The sequence below is a fragment of the Anabas testudineus genome, chromosome 13 (genome assembly GCF_900324465.2).
Source record: "Anabas testudineus chromosome 13, fAnaTes1.2, whole genome shotgun sequence".
Taxonomy (NCBI): domain Eukaryota; kingdom Metazoa; phylum Chordata; class Actinopteri; order Anabantiformes; family Anabantidae; genus Anabas; species Anabas testudineus.
Window position 1 is genome coordinate 2,326,855 of NC_046622.1, and position 22,287 is coordinate 2,349,141.

Genomic DNA, 22,287 nt, shown 5'->3' on the forward strand with positions numbered 1-22,287 from the left:
GATCTGGCTCTATCTGTGCTGTGATTTTAGAACTAATGGTTTGATACTAGAAGGATTACTTCTGGTTCTGCCATGTGATTGGCTTGTAGATTAAGACATTGGCTGTTGTCACGCTTGTCCTTGTAAATGTGATTTGTATTGTGATCCAGGACACAAAGAATCAGTTTTATGAGTAATGTAAGGAGGTGCCCACCAAAGAGACATTCAGCTAAACCGCAGACTAAACATTGAACCCCTAATATCAGATCTGAGATGGGAGCACCACCAACTGTCTAAAATCTGTGACAGATGTGCACACAGGCTTATGTCAATGATGCTCTGGTACTGTGGTGCAGTACTTGGTCCTGAGAAAAATTACCTATAGGTATAATGAATTAATATAATTGTCCAGATGCCATTCTAAAATCTCTGTATCATTTTACATGTTGTGCTGTCTTCAGCTGCTGTTTTATTTATTTTATAGAAGTGTCCACAGATTTTATTCATTTTTTTACTGTAATTTTTCTCTGATTGTAAATGCTACTGTCACCTGGAATTAAAACATTAGAAAACATGTTTGCTCTTTGGTGGCACTGTTTGTAGCTGCTCTCTAAATATTTACTTTTAATCTAATGCCAAGAGGTTTTATTAAATTAAGTTAAATTAACCATGAATATTCAGCCTTTACTCTACAAGACTGAGCCTATTACAGCTGTAATAAATTTACAACATTTTCTTGATTCTTTATTACCAGTCCAGTTGAAACAAATCTATTTAATATTTTTTACAAAAGTAAGAGCACACGTTACACAGCTGAAAACACTACAGGAAGTCACAGTGGTTCAGTTAGTGTTACAGACAAAACGAAGCTACGTTTGCATTAGTCCACAGAGAAATCAACCATCTGAATGTGGTGGTATCAAATGGAATAGTTGGCACTCTGCAAATACATGTACCAGTGTATTTGTCCAAACAGAATCATTGCAGATAGTTGAAGAGTTCATTACATCCACCAACTTAATTTAAAAACAAACAAAACGTTCCTCACAAACAAGGTAGATTTAAAACTGTCAGTGCTCCAGTGCTCACAAAAAACAACGAACGATGCAAACAAAACAGAATTTCTAAATGTTTGTGGCACAGGTTTGATTCGTAATTTTTTTTATTCTCCAGCTTTAATGCAGTATTTAAATTTGACATATATATGTGTGTGTAATTTATGTATGTATATACTTACTAACTTTAGAAATAAGATTATTTCTCACCACTTAACTGACAGCAATGGTAATGTACTGTAGTCTCAGGTGTAAAAGGAACCCACAAACAAACTCAGTTTGTTCTTCCACATGTCAAAGAGTAAAAATCAAACCTGTGGCACAGCACATTTAAACTTAATGGAAATAAAGTCACTAATGGAGGGAGAACCCCACTAGGTGAGTGTATTTCAACAGCACATTCTGTCTTCTGGGAGGATAATTCAGTCTCAAGGTGAGTGTCTATGTTGTTTTGTTCCAACTTGATTTAATGTGAGTTCTCAGAAATCTTTAAGCAAAATTTCAGACCTGTGATTCGTCGGCACTGTATTAAGAAGCTCAAAGTAACTGTTCGAAGTGTAAAATAAGGACTAAGCTGTGTGTTTTGTTTCCACAGGTACTGATCACACAAAGTTTTTGTGCAGGAAGCACATATTGATTTCACTCCACAGTGTCATGTGACTGTTCATCACTGTATTTTGACGCAGGTCCAGATGAGACAGGTGATTCAAGAGCTCAGCCCTGGTGTGAAGGTATGTCCTCATTTAGTCACTCGTGCCTTTTGCTTGTTTTGAATAGTTTTATAATGACAGACTTGGGAGACGTGCTAAGTATTTATCTCAGCACTATAAGTTGTGCAGTGATGTTAATGTGGAAATTTATATTAAAAGTGAATTAAAATGTTAGGAAAAATATACAACACACTAGTCTTTAGTCATGTTTTTGGGTCAAAATACAGGTTTCAAAGCTGCAGGATTCTGGGTAATGTAGTCTCAAAAGTGAAATGTTTAAAACAGTTGTTCTAGATAAGAATCTAGATTGTTAAACAAAAGAGGTGTAAACATAAATTGTGTTTTTATGTTAAATATTAAAAACATTTCAAAGTAGTGGGTAGGTCAAAAATTACAGGTGTGCTTCTAGTGTGGCACACGCAACAGCAGATTTTTAAATGTGATTTATACTGTAGATGCACAGTTGTCTATTCCTAGATAAATATCAAATAAATAGCTAAACCTTTTTAAATCAGTATTTCAAGATGCACTGGGCCAAATTAAGTCTGTTTTAATATCCCATAATTAAATTTAATATCATTTTCACAATCACATGAAGGAAAGATGGGAAACCAGCAGATATAATTGAGCCTGTGGTGATTTACTAGTAGTACTTTGACGTTCATGTCACATTTTCTCAGGACTTCTCAGGTATACAAAAAAATTCCTAGTAATATAATTAATTTGATCTAAACCTACACAGATTAAATTAATAATAAACCAATAATAGTCAAACCTCCCAGCAGCAGTGGCTGTTTGCTTATCACAATCCACTGTTCACCTGACTCACTTGTGGATTACAGAGGTGATGTTTCAAGACAGTACAAAATATTGTGTACAGCAGCTGGAAAATTTAAGACTTTTTATTCCACTTTGTTTCGCATAGATATGCCACTAACTATAATGAGAAAAAACACTTTGTCTAAATAACACAACACAAAGTGGAACAGACAAACAAATAGGTGCCATCTGCAGTAACTTGAGACGACCCAAATTACCTACAGCCCCAAACCCTCTGCCCAGTAAACATTTGAACTTTTAAAATGTTAAACCAACCACAGAAAGCAGCCGCTCTGTCCACTGAATCAGAGGCTTTTCAGTATTTACTGATGCCACAAGAACATTAGGTAAAAGTTCCTTAACACACTAAGAACATGTCAGCTGAAGTCATCCAAGTAGAACAGTGTCCTCAGCTTGATGTGAATCAGTCAAATAAGTTTACCATGTCAGCAGTACTGACTGAGCACTGTATTACTGTACACGCACGTCTGACTCTTTGATCCTGATCTAACCCCGAAGGTTCGACCTGTTGGACAGAGAGTTGGCTTCACAGGTAGTCATCTTCACTGGACGTCTCATCCTCATCATAGTTGTAGCTATACTGGTAACAGTTGCTGGGACCCTCACCGGGGTTGCTGCTGCTGGCAGCCGAACTCTCCGCAGTGAGCTTCGACTCTTCCGAGCTAGCAGAAGGACTGCGGCTCATTCTCCACACCTGGTGGGCAAAGGTCCGTCCCCAGCTGCAGTAATGACCAATGGGACGCAAATGCCGGATGAGCTCAACAGCCTCCTGCCAATAAGAAGTTCACTTGTTGTGGCCCCGATTGGAGCGCTGCTTGTTCATGGTGGTCAGCATCTGACTGATATATGAGGTCAACAGGTCGTCCATCTTGTAGCCCTGCAGGTGTGTTAGAAACACAAGCACACATGAACAAAAACACACAAAAAAAAAGCTCTAGTTTTGTTTTAATGATAGTTGAAACATTTATATAAAAAAGGATTTTAATTAAGTCCTGTACTCAAATTTATGATCTGTAAAATGAAGGATAAGCTCAGATTAGAGCTCTTTTTATCAGCATGTGGTCGCATTGTTCTTAATGACGGTGTTTTTCTTGCTGCTTTTTCTACATGTCGAGGTCTCGTCAGACAAATCACCAAAACCCTGTAGTAGTAGTAGCTCCAACAATTTCCCCTTGAGAATCATTGAAAAAGTAGAATGTGTTTTGTCCAAAAGGCCAGATGGTACTCAAGTGGATTTGACTGACTCATCAGAGGCTTGTTTATATAAATCAACAGCAGCCACAGGTCGACTCCTGTAAATATAGCTTTGCCTCAGCTTTCCAGCTTCGATGGAGAGAATCATGGCAGAATCTAAAATGTCTTCTAAATTTTACAGGTCATACCTTCTTCTAAAGTTTAAATAATTCACTGAAAATATCATTGATTTTGTGGAGGAAACATCAGAGACTCCAGTGGACAAGAGACTCTAATGGAGTGGGGGAATGCCTTTATTATCCTTTCATCCCCAAAAACTATTTTTGTGAACACATTTTAGCAGAAGTTTAAACAGTGTTTTCAGGGTAAAGACTGGGTTTTAGGGTTTGGGTAAGGGGCTAGGGAATGTATTATTAGTGTCCCCACATGTATATTGATGTGTGTTGCCACCCACCAGCGAGGTCTCACACAGCAGTTTGCTTCCTCTGACCAAGTTGCCAATTGTGATGTGGAAGTAGGTGTTCCCACTGCTCCAGTTGGAGATCTTGGTGAAGGGGTGAGTGGTCAGGATGTCCTGCACAAACACAGAAAGAGATAACTAATTACCCTCACAGCTAAAGGCTGAATGAAATGACTCGGCAGCATCAATGTGAAATAATGTTGTTCCACCCAAAAGATAGCGATTTCTCTCCAAACACAAACCTTCGTTTTCGGGTCGATCAGACTGACTCCGTGCTTGTTGATGGCGATCAGGAGGATCTCGGGGTAGTTGGTCTCTGTAGTTTGCTAAAGACCAAAGAGTGACAGTAATGTTTCTCAGCAAATTTAATGTTGAGTATGAAAACCAGACTTATCAGGTGTTTTCTTGGTTCACTGCATGTTTTCTGATATTAGTGGTGCTGGTGAAAAAATACTTGTTACCTGAACTCAAAGGTCACGATTCATCTCTATTTCTCTGCTGTTTAGTTGGTTTTATTGTAGTTTTCTTACTTTGTCAAACTGTTACTGTCACAAACAGTGGTTTGTGATATAAAAGTTGACTGAACAGCGGGAAAATGAAAAATTATGGCTTTTGACAGACTGTCCATGAGACTGAAGGAAAAGATTAACGAAATAAGACAAATCAGTGAGAGCTATAGAAAGGAAGTGATGAGCTTAGGTGTGTTTTTACCTTGACCTCAAAAAAGGCAGAGCCAAAAGTCGGCCATTTGTAGATGATCTTCAGAAACATCAGTTTGGCCTCTTCCCTTGATTTACCGGCCTGCTTGTTGAAGTATGCAACCACAGACTGTAATAATCAGAGAAACAGTGTAAATTATGAAGTTCAGTTGAATCCTTACTTTATATCTACATTTAATATCAAGTAAATATGAGCTTTAATATCGTACAGGTAGAAATTACTCATTTTCAGCATTAACATCTAGTTAATGGCAAGTAAAAAGTGATCAGTCAGTGACAGTACTTTGAATATGCTGTGTACAATATTTACAATAATATTTAACTCTGGGAAACAACAAGATAAAAGTATATTTAAAAAGTACATAAGGTTTTGAAGTTTTACCCTTTTCCAGTCATCTGGTGACATCTGACGAATCAGACCCTGGGGAACCAACTCCCGAAGAATCTTGGGAATTGTAGGAAAGTGGGATTTGTCCTCCTCAAACTTGACACGGTAGATGAGTGCTGCAAGCTGGAAAACCTCTTCTCGTGAACACTTATGGTAGCCACGCAAGTATTTAGGCAGCTCCTAATAAAAGACATAATAAGAGGTACAGTTGAAATATTTCAGTTTGTTATTTCCTTTTCAACTGTTACCTAAGTAGTGGAAAAGTAGTTTTGAGTCGATGAACTGTAGGAAAGTGTTACTATCAGTAAAATAATACAAATATTTTCTCCAGTTTGTCAGTGTAAAAACCAGAAGACCAACCTGGTAGTAGTGGAAGATGGAGTCAGCGAAGGAGTCCTTCCCTGGAACTGTGTTGGTCCACAATTTCTTCATGAAGAACACTTGATAGGTCAGAGATGGAACAATTCCTACAACAGGAGGAGAGAGGCTGAAATATAAATCCGATTAACTTTAAACTGTGATGTTAGTTTAAACCTTAAACATAAAGACAAACCAGACGGAGGTACCAACCATCCTTAGCTGGTCGAGATTTCTTGATCCAGTCAGTCAAATGTCTCACAAAGTCAAAGAAGAAATCTCCCTCTGGCACACTGATGACCTGCAGACCACACACAGGTAATTACACTACACACTGTAGTACTGTTGTACACTACAAATGGTTTACTTTCACTTAGATGTGGGATGATGAGTGCATTTCATAATTTCTACCTTGACAAAAATCGCTGTCTAACTTTATAAATATGTGATTGGCAGAACCCTATAGAGAATCTGTTTGGCTTAGGAAAGCTGTTAAAATATTTCACTTGATGTGTCATCTAGAATATATCAGAGTTCATTTAATTGTTTTTACAGTATTTATTTATTTTTTGTTGCTCTAGTGTTATAATATTTTAAAACTGTTGAAATTGCTGTAATCGTTCCATTGACACTGACGTATTCCTAAAAAATAAAATAAAGGTATTAAACGACCCTTGACCTCTCACCTTGTCTGAGATCTTGACAAAGAGGCTGAAACCTTCAGGAGACTTGAGCAGGAGTCTGGTCGCGATGTTCTGACAGAAATCCTTGGCTTTGGTGCTGGACTCCACCTCAAACGCCTGCAGGTTTGAGACAAACCAATAATCTTAGCTTTCAAACACTTTCTTGTTGACAGGTGGAGAATTTCTGATTGTGTCGTACCTCGTCTGTATCATCAGGGAAGTAAACCTTGTGGAATATCTGGGTTGTCTTATGTTGGATGGCTTCCACTTCCACTAAATGAGGTGGATACTTCCTGGAGCCATTACTGTTACCATAACGACAGTAACAGAAAAATTTCAGGTGAGTCCATTTAGAACAAACAAGAAGTGATCTGCTTAAAACACGTTTGTCTGGAAGAGTTTACTGAAAACTGAATGTTGCTTCTATTTCACACCACAGGTTGATTAACTGATCAGAAAAGTAACTGACAACTACTGTGTTGATGAATGATCATCAATAGATTATTAGAATTTTGGACTAGTGGTCAGAACAGCATTTAAAGCAGTAATGTTAGACACTGACATTTGACAGACTGAATGAATAACTGAACAATTATCAGCAGATTATTCAGTAATGACAATAATTGTTAGTTGCAGCCCTGCTTCATTACACAACATATCAACACAAAGTTAGGCTGCCCACTCATTCAAATAACAGTGATTTATGTAACTGGGTTTGCTTGGTTGTGATTGACAGACACAAACTGTGTTGAAAAGAGGCATTATGAAATAAAATGATCCTGTCAAAAACAAACAAGCATGTAAATGCAGTATAATTAATAATAAATGATTAAATTATTTGAAAATATTGAATGATGCATTAAATTCTTTTACAGTTATTATCATAGTATTATAGTTATTATCACTATTTATATACTGAAGATCTTTTTGGCTCTCTGTACCATGACAGCGCTTCAACAAGTTCATTAGACGGTAAAATCCCTAAATAGTCTCAAACCTGGGTTATTCAGCATCTTTAAACTCCCAGAAACACCATCGTTTCCCTCTGAAAACTACAACTAGCAGTTTCACTTGTTTGCATTGTCTTCATGTGTCTGGTGTCAGATTCATCCAAGTAATTAAAGCAGATTCAGATTCAGCTGCCCTGAAGTGACCACGTGTATCCATAGTTCTGAAACATGTGATATCACGACAGTAAGTCAGTGAACTACAGTGAACCAAATAAGCGAGGGACACAAACCTTCAACAAGAATTAGACAAAACAAGTCGAAGTGTGAAGTTTTACCGCAAAGCTTTGTGCAGCCTCTGCATGCAGTCTCCAGAGAGCGGGTGGTGTTTCTTAGACTGCAGGAAGCGCTGGATGTGCGGCAGCAGCACATTACTGGGAGGAAACAGACCTGTACACAACCACAGCAGCTCCCAGCCTTTCTCCTCACTGTACCTGCAGCAGCATGAAACAAAACCTGCCTCATGAACTACTGCAGCCACAGTGATGATGAATTCAGTAAATACTGGGAACATCTTCATTTTCTGCTCAATGTTTTTTTAATTTGTGTAAATTTAATAAAGAAAAAAAATGTTAATATTTGATTATTTTGTTCATACTGGCAAAAAAATTAAAAACATATTTTAAAATATGTTTACAGTAACTGTTTTATACATTTGCAAATTAAATAATAATTAAACAAAACCCAATAGATTTCTGACTTTATGGTGAGTTTACAGCTCTGAGTTCACTGAGACTGATAATGGTGTTAGTTTACTTACTTGACGTGGTTGTCAGTGAGCTGTTTGATGATCTGACAGTAGATCTCGTCTTTCAGTGGTTCGGCCTTCAGCGCTCCTTCAAAGATCTGGTCCGTCAACTCGTTGACTGAGCGGGTCCGTTTGGAGGGGTAGTCGCCCATGTACTTCATTATAGGTGAGACAAACATCAAGGAATAAACAACTGGATTAGTCAGAATACAAATGCAGAACATAATCTGGACATTAGAAAAAGAAAAACGAAAAATGGTCAAATGTGCAAGGGGAAGGTTTTAGTCAAGACAACTGTAGATTAAAAATATGTTTAAAAAATTAGTACTTACACTTAATTTAAGTTTGCAGTATTAAGTTTATGTATTTTATACTACATCTGTTGCTTTCTAAAATCTGTAAATATTGCAGTTTTAATTAGAAATGTTAGGGTCTTTTGCAGTTAGCTTTGATAATGACTGATTATTAATATTACTATTTGTAACTAACTTGACACATGAACTCGCAGCTGAACTGACAAATGCAGAGTTCACAGGGTATATCTGTGACCTCTGTTGGGGTTCGACCAGGTGGACCTGATCAAGCTGAACTTTCAGTGTCACACGAACTGTACAAAGGATATCGATGAAGGACATGCAGGCGTCCTGTGCCAGCTCCTCATGGTTGACAACCTTCTTCAGCAGTGGCTGTTTGAGTGGCTCTCTGGTGCAGCTCCACATTTTGTCCTTCCCACGATTCTTAGTGACCATCACTCTGCTCAGGGTGTGTTTGGGAGGAGGCCTGCAGGGAAGGAGCATGTTAATCAGAAATGATGTCTGGAGGTAATATCAGAGAAGAAAAAAAACATACTAGGAGGTAAAACAACTACACAGCAATATGTCTGTACAGCTGGGAGCAGAGAGAGCCCAAAGTCCTTCGTGTACTTATAATGTGGGATGTTATCGGGCAGAGGGTGTGATGAAATTAGACTGTGGAGCTGTTACAAGAACAACTCTAACTGAAGGATGTGAATTGAGCATCAGTGTAGTTGTATGCATGTGTACCTACTTCAACTGTACATATAGCATCATTAGTTTTGTATCCAGGTGTGTGTGCGTACCTGAAGTGATCGTAGGAGAACTCCTCCAGCGTGTAAGGTTTCACTCTGTCGTCGCTCTCTGGCATAACGATCTGCGAAACACGAACCGACTCCTGTCTCTGGTCCGGGGTCATGGTTACCAGTGCCTGATTGGACGGATTACATCAGATTACGTTACAATAATCTGTGGGCAGCAATCTAAAAGTATGTCAGATTTCTTTGATATAAGAAAATACAACTCAGTTTGGTCAGCTCTACTTCAAGTGATGGTGTCCTAATTAATCCTTGGTAATATTTAAAAGGCTACATGTTCAGTCTGCGTACAGGAAAGTGTCATTTGAACATCTACATTTTTATTATTCATCAACTTCTCCACAAATACTTCATTATGCTGTGAGGAAAAAGTGGGACAATTCCTAAATCTTTTTTTTTTTTGTTTGTGTTCAATAAAATTAAATCCGTTTTCTTTAATCCCATAAAAACACGTTTCCTTTCACTCCATTATTTCTCCGTGCACATTTCTAACTAATCACATTTCTTGTCTTTGCTGCTCACTGGACATTTGAGGAAATTCCTGAAGTCATTTTATAACTACTACTACTAAAAATCAATAAATCAAACTCCAGCTGAGTGGTTCAGTGTGTTTTTGTTTCCTCACCACTATCTCTTGCTGAGGTCGGGTCATCGTGGGCAGGACATAGACGCAGTCAGCTGGGAAATCTCCCCTCTGATTGGTTCGTTCATTAATGCCATGGGCCCAACCCGAATTGAGGACCTGTTCACCGGTGTCCTGGTCCAACACGATCAGATCTCCCTTCAGGAAGCTCAGGAACGTTGACTCGTCCCCAGCTGTGGAAAGAAATAGTCCATTTATTCAGACTGATTTCTACTAATGTCTGTTTTCTTTACTCAAAAAAAGTAATTTAAGTACAAAAAGTTACTGTAAATGTGAAACGTGTCCAATACAACGCACACAAACTGGTGTTACGTGTTTCAATAGAAATATTTGTATGTAAGCACTGTTACAGCAGTTTAGCAGCAAACTGCAAGTAAAAGTAACTTAAAGTCAAATAAAAATAAATCCCTTTTCTTCTGAAGTAAACAGAACAGTATGTGAACAGTTTTGATCATTTGAGATTTTCACTATTTGACATTTTTTAAACTAAAGGAATAATCTCTTCTCTGAGAACAAAATAAATCATGCAGATATTTTTTAATCCATTAAACTAAGCTCAATAAAGATGTGGACAGTGTCAGTGTTAAGAAATAGAACATAACTACAAACTCTGAACACAGTGTTGTACAAATTTTCAATAAGTAAACTAATACTGTGAATAGAAAACATTTATTCTATGAATAAACATGAAACATTTTTAAATGAAGCTACAATTTCAACTTGTTTTTCTTGTTGATTTTACAGGGAAATAAAAATAATGTTGCCATTTCCTCAACATATGAATCTCTTCACATTGAATATATAGATTCAATCAGTGTTCAGGACTTACTTGGGTTTGGGTTGTCCTGCAGAGCAACCACAAACTTGGACCTGTTCCTCAGACCCTCTAGGAAGGTCACGACCAGGTCACGGATGTCCTCTGCGTTGTTGGAGGTGAAAGTGTACTCCTCTCCTTTGATTGTCGCCAAAGTGAAACTCTGACCCTGCAACTTTCCTCCTCTGAAACGACAAGTCCTCAAAGTCACACAGCAACATATATTGCTGATCGTACAATTTTATGCCTTTGCGCCTGTATCAGGACATTATTAGTGAGCGACGTCCTGTTACAAGAATAAAACCGTTTCCTGATCTGACACAGCTACGGTTAAGGTTTGGCTCACTCTTCACTGATGTTTTGTTGATCTAATCAACCACCCAGAGTGTCTCCCTCTGTTAAGTGACTACAGCTCCCAGCATGCCTCACCTGCTGCTGGACACTGCAGTGATTTCTGGGAAGGAGAGCTCTAAGAGGACCTGCTCCTGCTCGTCTACAAAATAAACTCCAGTCCAGTTGACGGCGACGATCAGATCGTTTTTAGGCAGACTGGGACCTGAGTAGCAGAGAAACAGTAGAAAAGTTTTACTCGTCAAAAATTAGCTTATTCTGTATTTGGCTTGGTTTCTGCAAACATCTAGAAATTACATATTCATTAAAAATGATTTATTTATTCTTGAATCCGAGTAACAGGAAACTGAAGCATGTCAGTCATAGCTAAAAAACAAAAAAACAAAAACTAGACTCCAAATAAATACATATCTATCTCTATGTCATGCGATTTGTTTCCTTAGTGACATTATTTGAACCCATGAAGTTTACTGTAAGTACATAATGTGAAATGTGAATTTTTTTCTACAGAGAACTAATGTTTGATACAAAAGAGCAAATGATAACAATTCAAAACAAAAAAACAAAGCTTGATATGACACTGGTATTGGCCTTTACTGTAGGTCAGTATAGAAACACATTTTCTCACCTGTGGTAAATCATAAATGAGAATCACCTGTGACAAATTGTCAGTGTCCATGTGACGTGAATTATCCAACGAATGATGACTTCAGTGTTTTAAAAAGCCACAATGGTGAAGACAGAGGAACATCAGAAGTGCTATTATTAAGACCTCCAAAGGGTATAAGGCCATCTCCAAAGACCTGGTGTCGCTGTTTCAACAATGTTAAATGCTGCTGTGCAATGTTATTAAGAAGTTTCCCAAGCATGAAACTGACGAGAAGTGAGGGGACGAGAAAAAATTAATAAGAGACATCTTCAAAGGTTGGAACAAATGGTGGAAAAAATACCCAGGTCAACTATCCAAAGACCTGAAGGCCAACCTGGAACAGTGTGGGGTCATGGATTCCTGTACCATATCCCCACACTAAACCAAGCAATGCTTTATGGGCGAAGGCCAAAGAATACGCCACTGCTGAGGAAAAGACACAAAAAGGAACGACTGACCTTCGCCAGAGAGTATGAACCACAATCCTTCTGGGAAAGTGTACTGTAAGAAAACTTGAGTCGAAGATCATTGGTTCTCAGACAAAGACCCAAAGTACACAAAGTATGCAGGAATGGTTGAAAAGGAAAAATTGAATGTTTTAAAATGGCCAGCAATGAGTTCCTCTGAAAATCTTTATCATGAGCTGAAATCTGGCACTGGGGAAAAAACCCTGCAAATGTTCAAGGCCTTAAACAAATTGCAAAGGAAGAGTGGAAGAAAACACCAGCGAAGAAGTGCAACAACTTTATAGACGTTCACAAGAAATGTCTGGAGGATGTCGGTGCTGCCAAAGGATGTGCAACCAAAAATTAAGGAGGAGTGCCTTTACTACTGCTCATTTCTTCTTTGAAATTTCAACACGTAAGTTGAGTTACGGTGTAAAAGAGGTCATGGACGGTCACCTGAGAACTTGAAGGCTTCATAGAAACGAGAGAAGAGCAGAGGCCACTTGTGCCGAGCAAAGTCCACCACTTCCTCCTTCACCTTGTGAGGGTCAAACCTCTTCTGAGTGTAGATGCCCTGAGCAGACAGAGAAACGTTTCATTATTGTGGTGGCACAAAACCTGCAGGTTCCCTCCCAGGTATATTAACTGTCAGGCACCTTTTTATGTGCAGCCATGATGAGATGAGCCCATTTCTCCACTGTCCTGGACGTGCTGATCTCTCTGTCTGGGATGTAGGAGGGGATGAGGCTCAGCAGACGCTCCAGAAGGACGTCTGAACCGTAGTCTACGTAGTACTGCTGAGCGGCCAGCTCTGCCAGATCATCCTGGGAGACACACAGACTACTAAATTTGATTGGATGTGTAAACTATTTTTTTCTTAACACCTGAGACAACAATAGTTTCTGAATTTCTTTGTTTTATTTTTCTGTGTTAGATTCTGACAAAAAGACACAGTGGCAAGAAAAAAAGTATGTGAACCTTTTGCAGTTTCATTATTTTCTGCTTTATTTTGTCATAAAATGTGATTTGATCTTCATCTAAGTTAAGAGTATTAACAAATATGATATTGACAAATAATAAAAATCCTTGATGTCTTTACTGAGAACATAAAAACCTCACAGTGCGACTGGAAAAATGATGTGGATCCTTTGAAAAATACTTATAATTATTTAATTAAAAATTAAATAAAATTAAATACAAAAACCACCAGCGATCAAGAATTGTTGATTTACATGATGATCGAAAGGGTTAAAAAGACTTCACAGGTGGGAAACAATGTACAAATGGAGACACTTTGGGACTGTAACCAGTAATTGATTCTAAGGGTAACATACTTTTTCCACTATCAATATGATGTTTTTATGGTTGTTCTCAATAAAGACATAAAAGATCTGAAGAATTGTTTTGTGTTATTACTTTAGGCACTAAAGGCACTCTTCACTTAGATCAAGATCAGATTTTATGATAAATTCATGAAAGGGTAACCATGAAAGGGTTCACATACTTTTTCTTTCTACTGTAATTTAACAGTCAAAACACACTTGTTTCCTTTTAACTGAGAATTAAATGAGAACATGTGATGTGTGCGAGTCTGAACCTTCAGGAGTTCACTGCACCAATGTTCTGCCTCGCTGTTGTTTTCACTACAACATCTGTGTCAAAGCCAGAAATTCTGGTGATGTTTTATTGTGAGACCAGCTACTGGGAATGTTTCTCATGGGAGACTCTCCCACGTACGCTGGAGAAGAACCGCTATGTTCTGCACGTGGTTGGAGGAGGACAGCAGACGAACAGTATTTTGTTGACAAAGCCCAAACAACTGTATTATTATGCTAATTAAACTAGAGTTTAGTCAAACTAAAACTTGATCTAATAATTCTTCTGGCTGCAGAGCTGCACGTCTTAGTGGTCCTGGAGTCTCTGATTCTCTTTCAGCTTCTCATCACTCACACGTTACTGCAGGAAACTGAACTTAATCCAATTGTTCACACTCGTGTTGTTCTTGACAGGTATGAACAGTGTTAGAGTCCAAATCCTGTCTTAAATGTGCAGAATTCATCCATCCATTCTATGTCATGTAAAACCACGTCTTTAAGGCGGCTTTTTAAAGTTCAGTGTAAATAGATAAGAGGCCACTTTCTCACCAGTATGATGGGGTTTCTGTATAAAAAAGAAGCAACTAAGCCAATTTCCCAAAATGTAAAACCAGTTACCCTGTCACAGCGGTATTCTCCAAACTTCACGCCCCTGATGATTTGCTGGTAGATGAGGCTGGTGGCGACCTGGTCGTCACCGGGACTATGCCAGGGCGTGAAGATCTCCTTCCTGAAGAACAGCCTCCAGGGGGCGTTCCTCTCCTGGGCTCCCTGCTCCTTGGCGTACTGCTCACACTGAGACACGGCGTCCATGACGTGATCATTCCCACTTCCTAAAGAAGAGACCTGCAGGAAGAGACAGTTTGTACTTTTACCACTACAGTGACTGAAGTATTCAATATCAATTTACGTTCAAAGTATTATAGCACAACAGCATTCCTATTGATGGCCCTTACTCACCTTGTCAAACAGTGCGATGTAGAGGGAGAACCCAAAGCGGTCTCGCAGGTTGATTTTGTCAGACAGGGCGCTGCAGAGCTCCATAGCCGTGGTGGCTGAGTCAGTCAGCAGCGTTTTCGTCGTGCCGTCCATGAACGTCACCGGCAGCATGATGGGCTTCTTCGACTTGGTGGCCTGCACATAAAGGTTGTGAACCCTGAAGAGGTTTCAGATCGCTTCACAGCCTCACTCTAGACTACATCGTAGACTACATAGACTACATCCTAGTGTTTTAATAACTGATGACTGTGTCACATTAACTGGTCAGTTCAGCACTTTTCAAACACCACATTTAAAAATCTTAATATGTACATACAACAAAAAGTAAAATCAGCATCAGCAAGCACATCAGAAACCAGTAGTGGCTGATCTTAGGTAATCGATTTTATTTCAGGGAGCAGGACTGAAGTAACTAAAAACTCCTTCTGAAAACCTGCATCTTTACTAATGGTTGGACTGTCAGTCCATTAAGTCCTTAAAACAGATTTACCTGCTGGTAAATATAGTTTAAAAAAACATGAATCCAGAATTGCTGATTTTATGTGTGTGTGTGGGTGAGAGAGAGGAGATTTGAGTAACAATAAGATCTAAGAAAATAAAACAAACGTTATAAAACTAATTAATTTCCATTCATTCTAATTTTTTTTATTTTGATCACATTTGTGTGTGTGTGTGTGTGTGTGTGTGCATGTGTGTGCGTGTGTGTGTGTTTGTGTGTGCGCACACACCTGCAGCTCCAGCCATGATGGAGGCTGTGTTCTTGTCCCGTTGACAAATGTTCGTCTCAGTCTCTCTTCACAGTACGGAGCGTAACCTGGCGGCCCGCTGCTGATGAAGTTCCTCAGGTACTGTAGGTCAAAATAGAAACAAACTAATGACAAATAATTGTCAATTCTTCAACTTATCTGCTGCATCTGTCTCGAATGATGATACATTCAGGGAGCACGTTTCATAATCTCTGTGATTTCGTATGTTTTATTTTATTATCTTAGATGCTGGATGGCCTGACCTTGACAAACTTGTCTGAAGGAGCAAAGCAGCCGACACACAGAGAGATGAGGATCCAGCCACGAGCATGAGAACTTTTGGATGGGTTCTGACTCAGCTGTTTGCAGATCTGACAGTAGATCTCGTCCCTAAAACACAAACACAGCACCAGGTTAGACAAATAAATCTCTACAGTAATTTTTTACTGCATTTATCTCATCTCACATCATTATCTTGGAGCAGGAAACATGTCGGACATGCCGTATACAATCAAACTGTAGTTATGTATTTATTAAACTTCATTTAACCTTAAAGTCTGTTGAGAATTATCAGTTCTGTTCCATTATCGACACCTGTACAATTGTACACATTCATGCACAAATATATAATATAAAAATACCAACATGCAGCACACTGAACCCACCCAAGCTGCAAACTTTCCTGATCTCCAGCAGACAGGGAAAATTTATAAAATCAGAAATAAAAACCTCCCCGATGTCCTTCTGCTGAGCCAACAATAAAACACTGTTTATTTAGCTTCATCACAACTTTCTGTCCCTGTACGTACCTCAGTGCAGGTCTCAGGATCCCGTTGCCGATGATGAAGTGAAGTTTCTCCAGGTTGGACGTCGGCCGGTCCTCCAGCATGCTGTTGCCATGTAGACCATACTCACCATCATTCAGGCGCTTTGTGACCTGAAGTGAACACATTATGTTTTGTTTTCTATGGTAAGCCACCTAGAGATCACACAACTGAAAAGGTTGTTTCCTTCCCTTCTCTCTCTCACCTCCTCAGTGATCTTGGATTTCTTCTTCAGGGTGAGGGACACCAGCTTGTGCCGGACACTGTTCTTCTTGAGGCTGTCAGAATGAGGTGTCTGGATAAAGAGAAAGACAAGAAACAGATTATAGACAATAAAAGGTTCAGCACATTAGGTACAGAACATGGTCCAGATGATACACGAAGACTTCAAGGTACTAGAATAACAACTGAATTAATTAAATATATATATATAAATAAATAGATAATAAATACAATTAACACGTGTGAACTAAATATTCACTGCGAAGGAGAACAGGACGAGGATTAGATTAAAATTAAGGTTTTTTTAATTGAGAATCAATTTGCGTAACAAACCCATGTCCTAAAAATGTACTGATGCAGTTCATTAAAATTAAAAAGGTCATATCTGTGCCAGTATTTCAGTCTAACTTACTGTGGACTTTTATCTAACTCCACTTATTACAGCGTCTTTTCCCAAACACCCTTCTATTCCCTCTCCTCTTCCTCACCTCCCCTTCTCCCTGCAGTGCCTGCAGCTCTCTCTTGTACGTCTTCTTCCCCAGCGTCTCGTAGATTTTCGTCATGACAGGGATTTTCTCGCTCCCGTCGCTGATGGCTGTGTGATATTTGGGCTCTGGCAGGTCTCCCATGAACCTCAGCACAGTGATCCACACTGCCAGAGCAGCCTGGGATGAGACGGGAAATACATTAACTATCGAGTTAGTTTGGTGGCTTGATAACTTTTAAATTCGTTTGGAGATTTTAGACAACAGATGATCGATGGATTAATTGATAAGTTATTTAAATAACACTTCAAGATTCAAAAAAATAATTGTTTATTTAAGACTGCTTTAGACTGTTGTGGGGTCAAAAGGTCACATACCAGCTGGTCTCCCTCGTCGTCATGGAACAGCAGAGGCTGTTTGAGAGGCCGTCGGACGTAGGTGTGTGTGGTGGTGCCCTGGAAGTAGGTGGCAGCAAACTTGGCAAACTTGTACTCCGATAAATCTTCCTCATCATCATCCTCGGGTAAAGGAAGAGCCTCGTCCAGATCCTCCACCTCCAGCTCGCGATGAGTCCGCTCCAGGTCCTGGAGGAGACAGGGCTTCAGGTAACTTCACTGTGACCTCTGCATCATTCTCCCCGTTTCTAATAACTGACTTTACGTAAACATGTCGTCTTCAGTTCAGTTCCAGCATTTGTTATGTTTCCTGTCTGCCTCTCTCCTGTAAAGCTCAATAAAGGCTTAAATAGTACATCCTTAGCATTATGTATATGATCGTTTACAGTTCAGTATTTTTGTACTAACACAAATTGAGGACTCAGTTTATTTTGTGTCTTTGACTTCAAATGAAAATAGTAAATTTTTTAGTTAAACCTCAAAGCCGGCAGGAGCTTGTCCCTCTTGGCCCGGGAAAGAGCTTGTCGTCCCCAAGAAGCCGAACATCTTGTCCACCATGTCCGAGTCGTTGACCGGCTCCATACGGGCTTTCTCCATCTGCTCCACCATCTCCTTCTTCTTCCGAGCCTCCTCCTTCTCCTTCTTTTCCCGCTCGGCATCCTCTTTGGCCAGTTGGGCCAGACGCTCCTAGAAAATAAAAGCATGTCATTAGTTTTTCATAACAGTGACTTTTCTCCAGCTAGATGTACAAACTACCTGTATGTCTACATGCACTGAAGAAACCGGGTTTCTCAGAGTGACACTAAAAGATTTTTTTTATTAATAATAAAGCATAAATCACATGTAATCTGGTTTATTCATTTACATTAGACCACAATAATATTCTACAAATACCTTGAGATGACACATAATAATACATCTTTACATGTCAGAGTCCTCTGTTGAACTCCCACCTGATGTTTGCGTTCAGCCTCAGCCTTCGCTCTCTTTGCAGACATCTGATTCCTCAGTTTCGTCTCTTCAGCCAAGCGCATCTTCTCTGCCTCCAGCCTCCTGCGGTACTGAAGGAGCAAAGAAAAAGGAGTTCGACATGAACAACACAACAGATAGTGAAGAAAACACCACAAGATCAAGACGCCTTTAAATGTTGTAGCAACTTTCTGCACTGTTCAAATTCAGCATGTTTTATAAACTGATGAATGTGTTTTTATAAAGTTAAGAAATAATTACAATATTTCACTCTAAGATTTAGCAAAAAAGAAAACACCCGTCGTTACTTTCTGCTGCCTCTCGGTGTGTCCGTGTGTGTTTCTACCTCTCCCTTAAGCCTCTTGTACAGCCGGCGAGCGATCATGCCTCTGGCGTAGGCTTGAATGGTGATGACGGCCCACAGTCGATGTCTGAACGCTCGCCGCACCAAGAAACCCCGACAGCGACCCTGGAATCCTGTAATCCGCTGACGGGCCACGTGATAGGACGCACACAACTTCCTGGAACGAACCAGAGCCTGGAGGCGAGAGAAGCCTGCACGCATCTGAGGAAAAATGGACAGAAAAGAAGAATTTATTATTTACTATGAACCTTTTCACACAGTCATGATGAAACTAAGAGCAAATCTGTACAAAATGAGTCTTCTTTTTCTGCCTATGTGTGTGTGGACGTAAAAAACACAGATGTTTCTTACAGCCCCGTAGTTCTTCCTACAGTGATACCCTCTCCACGTCTTCTGGATCAACACTGCCGACTTTCTCATCCTCAGAAAGTTAGATCTGAAGGTAAGAAATATTTTTTTAAAAAAGCAGTGACTCATGGACAAATACATAAAGGCAGTGGTTAAAGGAGAGACTGAAACCAGGTTTTTACCTGTCCTTAAAACCTCGAACCACCTTTTGGATGAGGATGACCTTGTCAGTGATGGCCTTGTCTCTCTCTATCTCCAGCAGCATGTCATGGTGGTCCTACAACATTTACATTTACATTTAGTCATTTGGCTTTTATCCAAAGCGAATTACAAGTGAGACACAAAGTAAACAAAATATCTGAGCCAAGGAGACAAACTTCAAAGATCCAGAAAGAGCTGTTTCAGTTTCATGGGGTATAAGTGCAAGATATTTGTTTTTTTAAGGCAGGAGAGAGCATCAATTAACAAACACAACACAAAATGTACTTTCTGCTGCTCGGTTCCACATGAGTACTGGTGAAGAAAAGCAACAGATCAGCAACTACAACATCTTAAAAAAAGTAAACAGTTATTCCTAAAGTAATGGGGCTAAAAATGTCCCTTCCTGTGATGTTAAATGACCTTGTCAGTCAACACAAAACTACAGTTGCAGCACTTCTCTCCCTACAAGCCTTAATGTGTCATATAAACACCTACAGTAAAACTTCTTTCTCCTGTGATCTGTCCATCTGCCCTGTAACTGATCCGACCACGTCCTGTTGGGAAGCGTGGATACTGCCCTGCTTTTACATCCCTTCACTTTCTGCTTCCTCTTCTGCTTCCTGTCCAGTCGAGCAGTAAAGCCTGACAGAAACAAGCCTTAAATACAAAAACACACCAACTGATTTAAAACACGAAGAGGGGCTGTGATTGAGAAACATGTCCAATCCCTGTTATTTCAGGTGTTGTAGATTCACTAATTCAACAAAGTGAAATTTTAGTTTCAGGAAAAAAACTGGCCAAACAGGAAACAAAAGATTCAAAATATTTGTTTTTTTCAAACCGAACTCTCTTTTTCCAAGAGATTTCTGATTTTCCTGGTTCTTCAATGTTTACCATTTATATTATATATTCATCACTTGAATTGAAATTGCAGCCAGAAATCACCTTATAGTCCATCTATTACTTTGTTTCAAGCAGTAAACCTCTGCTAGTCCTGGTGTTAAACTTCACATATTGTAAACTCAACTGGACTTTGAACTAAAACAAGTGTGAATAATCCACATAAGACACAGCACAGCACAGCATTTTCTGTCACTGTGTTGTCTTCTGTTTTTGTGCAGTTTGACTTTTCTTAAAACCTTAAGAAGAATACAGTATATATGAGCATGATGTGAGGGAGCTGTTCTCAGTCTGATAGAAAACATAAAGAAGTGTGAGATGCAGGATTATAACTTGGTGAAGTTACACCGCATGGAGACATGTTGTTTTGACAAGTTCAATGTTAACAATGACTGATATAAATATCCAGAATTTTTCCAATGGGAAAATAAGTGAGTTCAAGTCTTGAGAGTTCTTTCTCTTTAAAATGTAAATAAAGTATATATTATATATTTATAGCAAAGAAAATGTATTCTTTCCATCAGAGTGGTTTTAAATGTCTAAACACATGAAGTAGATCTTGAAACTATGATGGACTGAGATAATAAACTACAGTATTACTCAGTATTTAGAGCTAATGCACAACATGTGAACACAGTTTAGTGTAGAAACATCTAAAACTCATCACGTATTGCACGATGAACCAAACTAGCTGGAGAAAGACATTGTTTTAACAGGCGGCTCAGTACAGGAGTCACACCCTGTGAAAACAAACTGCTGAAACTAAATCATCACCAGCTGATATTTTATTTATCTCTGGGGATGGAAACAACACTGTCACTGTGGCGACCAACTAACGGATTCGCCTCATCAGTGACGTTTGAGCTAAGGAAAACACAGGCGGGCGTGTGAACCTCTAGGAACATGTATTAATTCGAAGAGTAAATTACAATCAGCTGTTGCTGTCAATGGGACGAAGATCAGGTGTGAGTCTGGGAGGTCCCGCCTTATTTTAAGATGAGAAGTCTTGGTGGTTACTATCAAGGTCTGACATTAACAAACACAGGTTTGAAGAAGTGAGTCACAGCTCAGACCTTAGAAGAGTTTTGATGCTTACTAGGATGGAAGGGGTTGAAAAAGAATTTCTGAAGAGTCAGGACTCCTGTCTTCTTCATCCTAATGTAATGATGCAGATGCAGAATTACCTTGAGGAAGATTTTGGTTTTTCCCATCTGCCAGTCGTCGTCTCTGCCGAGCACTGCCTCTGCGATCCTCTGACAGGTTCCCCTTAGGTCCTCCTGAAGGACAAGATGAAGAGATTAACATGTTGTCCATTTGAGACAAAAACAAAAACCAGTGTGTAGCTGCGTGTAATAGAGTATTCCCTTGCATTTGAACAAATACATAAGACCTCACAAACCATCCGTAGCTGCAGAGAAGGATATCATAACACAAAGAGGTCCAAGTAAAACGGACAGCTGGAAAAACTGCACAGTGACCAAACGTGGTGTCATCTGACTGAGCCCAGGATTCAGAAAATACCGTGTCACAACAACTAGACACACACACACAGTCTGGTTCGACCCCAATCTGGTGTCCAATGCTTAAACCTATTAAAACTTGCTGGAGTTCCTCATTCCTGAAATGTTTTGTCAGTGAAATGTCAATAAAGCACAAATCCAACACTGTCTCGTTAGGCCGCACACTGAAGCTCTCCTCTTTTAGGTTGTATATTTGTCTTACTGAGCTCAGATTATTTTCTGCAGTTCTAAAGTTTGTACTTGTCAGAAATTACCAGACAGTTTTCAAACAAGTTCAGGAGAAATAAAAAAGCAGGGTTTTAATATTGTGCATATATTATGACGTTGTTTTTACAGTACTTACTGGGGACACATCGGTACTTGGACTTTACCTGTTTGTATGCTGGTTTGACTCCAGGCATGAGCACCCGGTAGCGGTCGACAAACTCCACGAAGGTGTAGCGGATGGGATAACCTGCACGCCGGATACGAATGGTCTCCATCATACCCGAGTACCTCAGCTGACGCACACACAACTCTCTGTCAAACAACTAGAGACAAAGGAACAACACAAGACAAACATGAA

General features: G+C 39.4%; 1 protein-coding gene across 2 annotated transcripts in view; it reads right to left on the minus strand.

Annotated features, from left to right (window-relative positions):
* Nucleotides 1-752: 752 nt before the first annotated feature.
* The window catches only part of myo7aa (myosin VIIAa), a 40,072-nt gene continuing 18,537 nt past the window's right edge, over nucleotides 753-22,287 (minus strand). Inside the window, exons 17-49 of one of the 2 annotated variants that reach the window (XM_026370733.1) lie at nucleotides 22,094-22,252; nucleotides 21,387-21,479; nucleotides 19,284-19,378; nucleotides 19,105-19,189; nucleotides 18,736-18,954; nucleotides 18,374-18,481; nucleotides 17,898-18,107; nucleotides 17,403-17,609; nucleotides 17,002-17,205; nucleotides 16,524-16,586; nucleotides 16,304-16,431; nucleotides 15,758-15,884; nucleotides 15,477-15,596; nucleotides 14,710-14,883; nucleotides 14,368-14,595; nucleotides 12,811-12,978; nucleotides 12,611-12,728; nucleotides 11,138-11,264; nucleotides 10,724-10,893; nucleotides 9,877-10,067; nucleotides 9,240-9,364; nucleotides 8,763-8,920; nucleotides 8,153-8,306; nucleotides 7,671-7,826; nucleotides 6,585-6,690; nucleotides 6,389-6,502; nucleotides 5,916-6,003; nucleotides 5,706-5,812; nucleotides 5,340-5,525; nucleotides 4,956-5,066; nucleotides 4,481-4,564; nucleotides 4,233-4,352; nucleotides 753-3,461 (exon numbers count right to left, since the gene is read on the minus strand). In XM_026370733.1, the coding sequence (XP_026226518.1) occupies nucleotides 3,369-3,461; nucleotides 4,233-4,352; nucleotides 4,481-4,564; nucleotides 4,956-5,066; nucleotides 5,340-5,525; nucleotides 5,706-5,812; nucleotides 5,916-6,003; nucleotides 6,389-6,502; nucleotides 6,585-6,690; nucleotides 7,671-7,826; nucleotides 8,153-8,306; nucleotides 8,763-8,920; nucleotides 9,240-9,364; nucleotides 9,877-10,067; nucleotides 10,724-10,893; nucleotides 11,138-11,264; nucleotides 12,611-12,728; nucleotides 12,811-12,978; nucleotides 14,368-14,595; nucleotides 14,710-14,883; nucleotides 15,477-15,596; nucleotides 15,758-15,884; nucleotides 16,304-16,431; nucleotides 16,524-16,586; nucleotides 17,002-17,205; nucleotides 17,403-17,609; nucleotides 17,898-18,107; nucleotides 18,374-18,481; nucleotides 18,736-18,954; nucleotides 19,105-19,189; nucleotides 19,284-19,378; nucleotides 21,387-21,479; nucleotides 22,094-22,252 (4,596 nt within the window). In that variant the 3' untranslated portion in view covers nucleotides 753-3,368. Of the gene's footprint in view, nucleotides 3,462-4,232; nucleotides 4,353-4,480; nucleotides 4,565-4,949; nucleotides 5,067-5,339; nucleotides 5,526-5,705; nucleotides 5,813-5,915; nucleotides 6,004-6,388; nucleotides 6,503-6,584; nucleotides 6,691-7,670; nucleotides 7,827-8,152; nucleotides 8,307-8,762; nucleotides 8,921-9,239; nucleotides 9,365-9,876; nucleotides 10,068-10,723; nucleotides 10,894-11,137; nucleotides 11,265-12,610; nucleotides 12,729-12,810; nucleotides 12,979-14,367; nucleotides 14,596-14,709; nucleotides 14,884-15,476; nucleotides 15,597-15,757; nucleotides 15,885-16,303; nucleotides 16,432-16,523; nucleotides 16,587-17,001; nucleotides 17,206-17,402; nucleotides 17,610-17,897; nucleotides 18,108-18,373; nucleotides 18,482-18,735; nucleotides 18,955-19,104; nucleotides 19,190-19,283; nucleotides 19,379-21,386; nucleotides 21,480-22,093; nucleotides 22,253-22,287 lie in introns of both variants that reach the window. The other variant, XM_033326296.1, reaches the window with a different exon arrangement.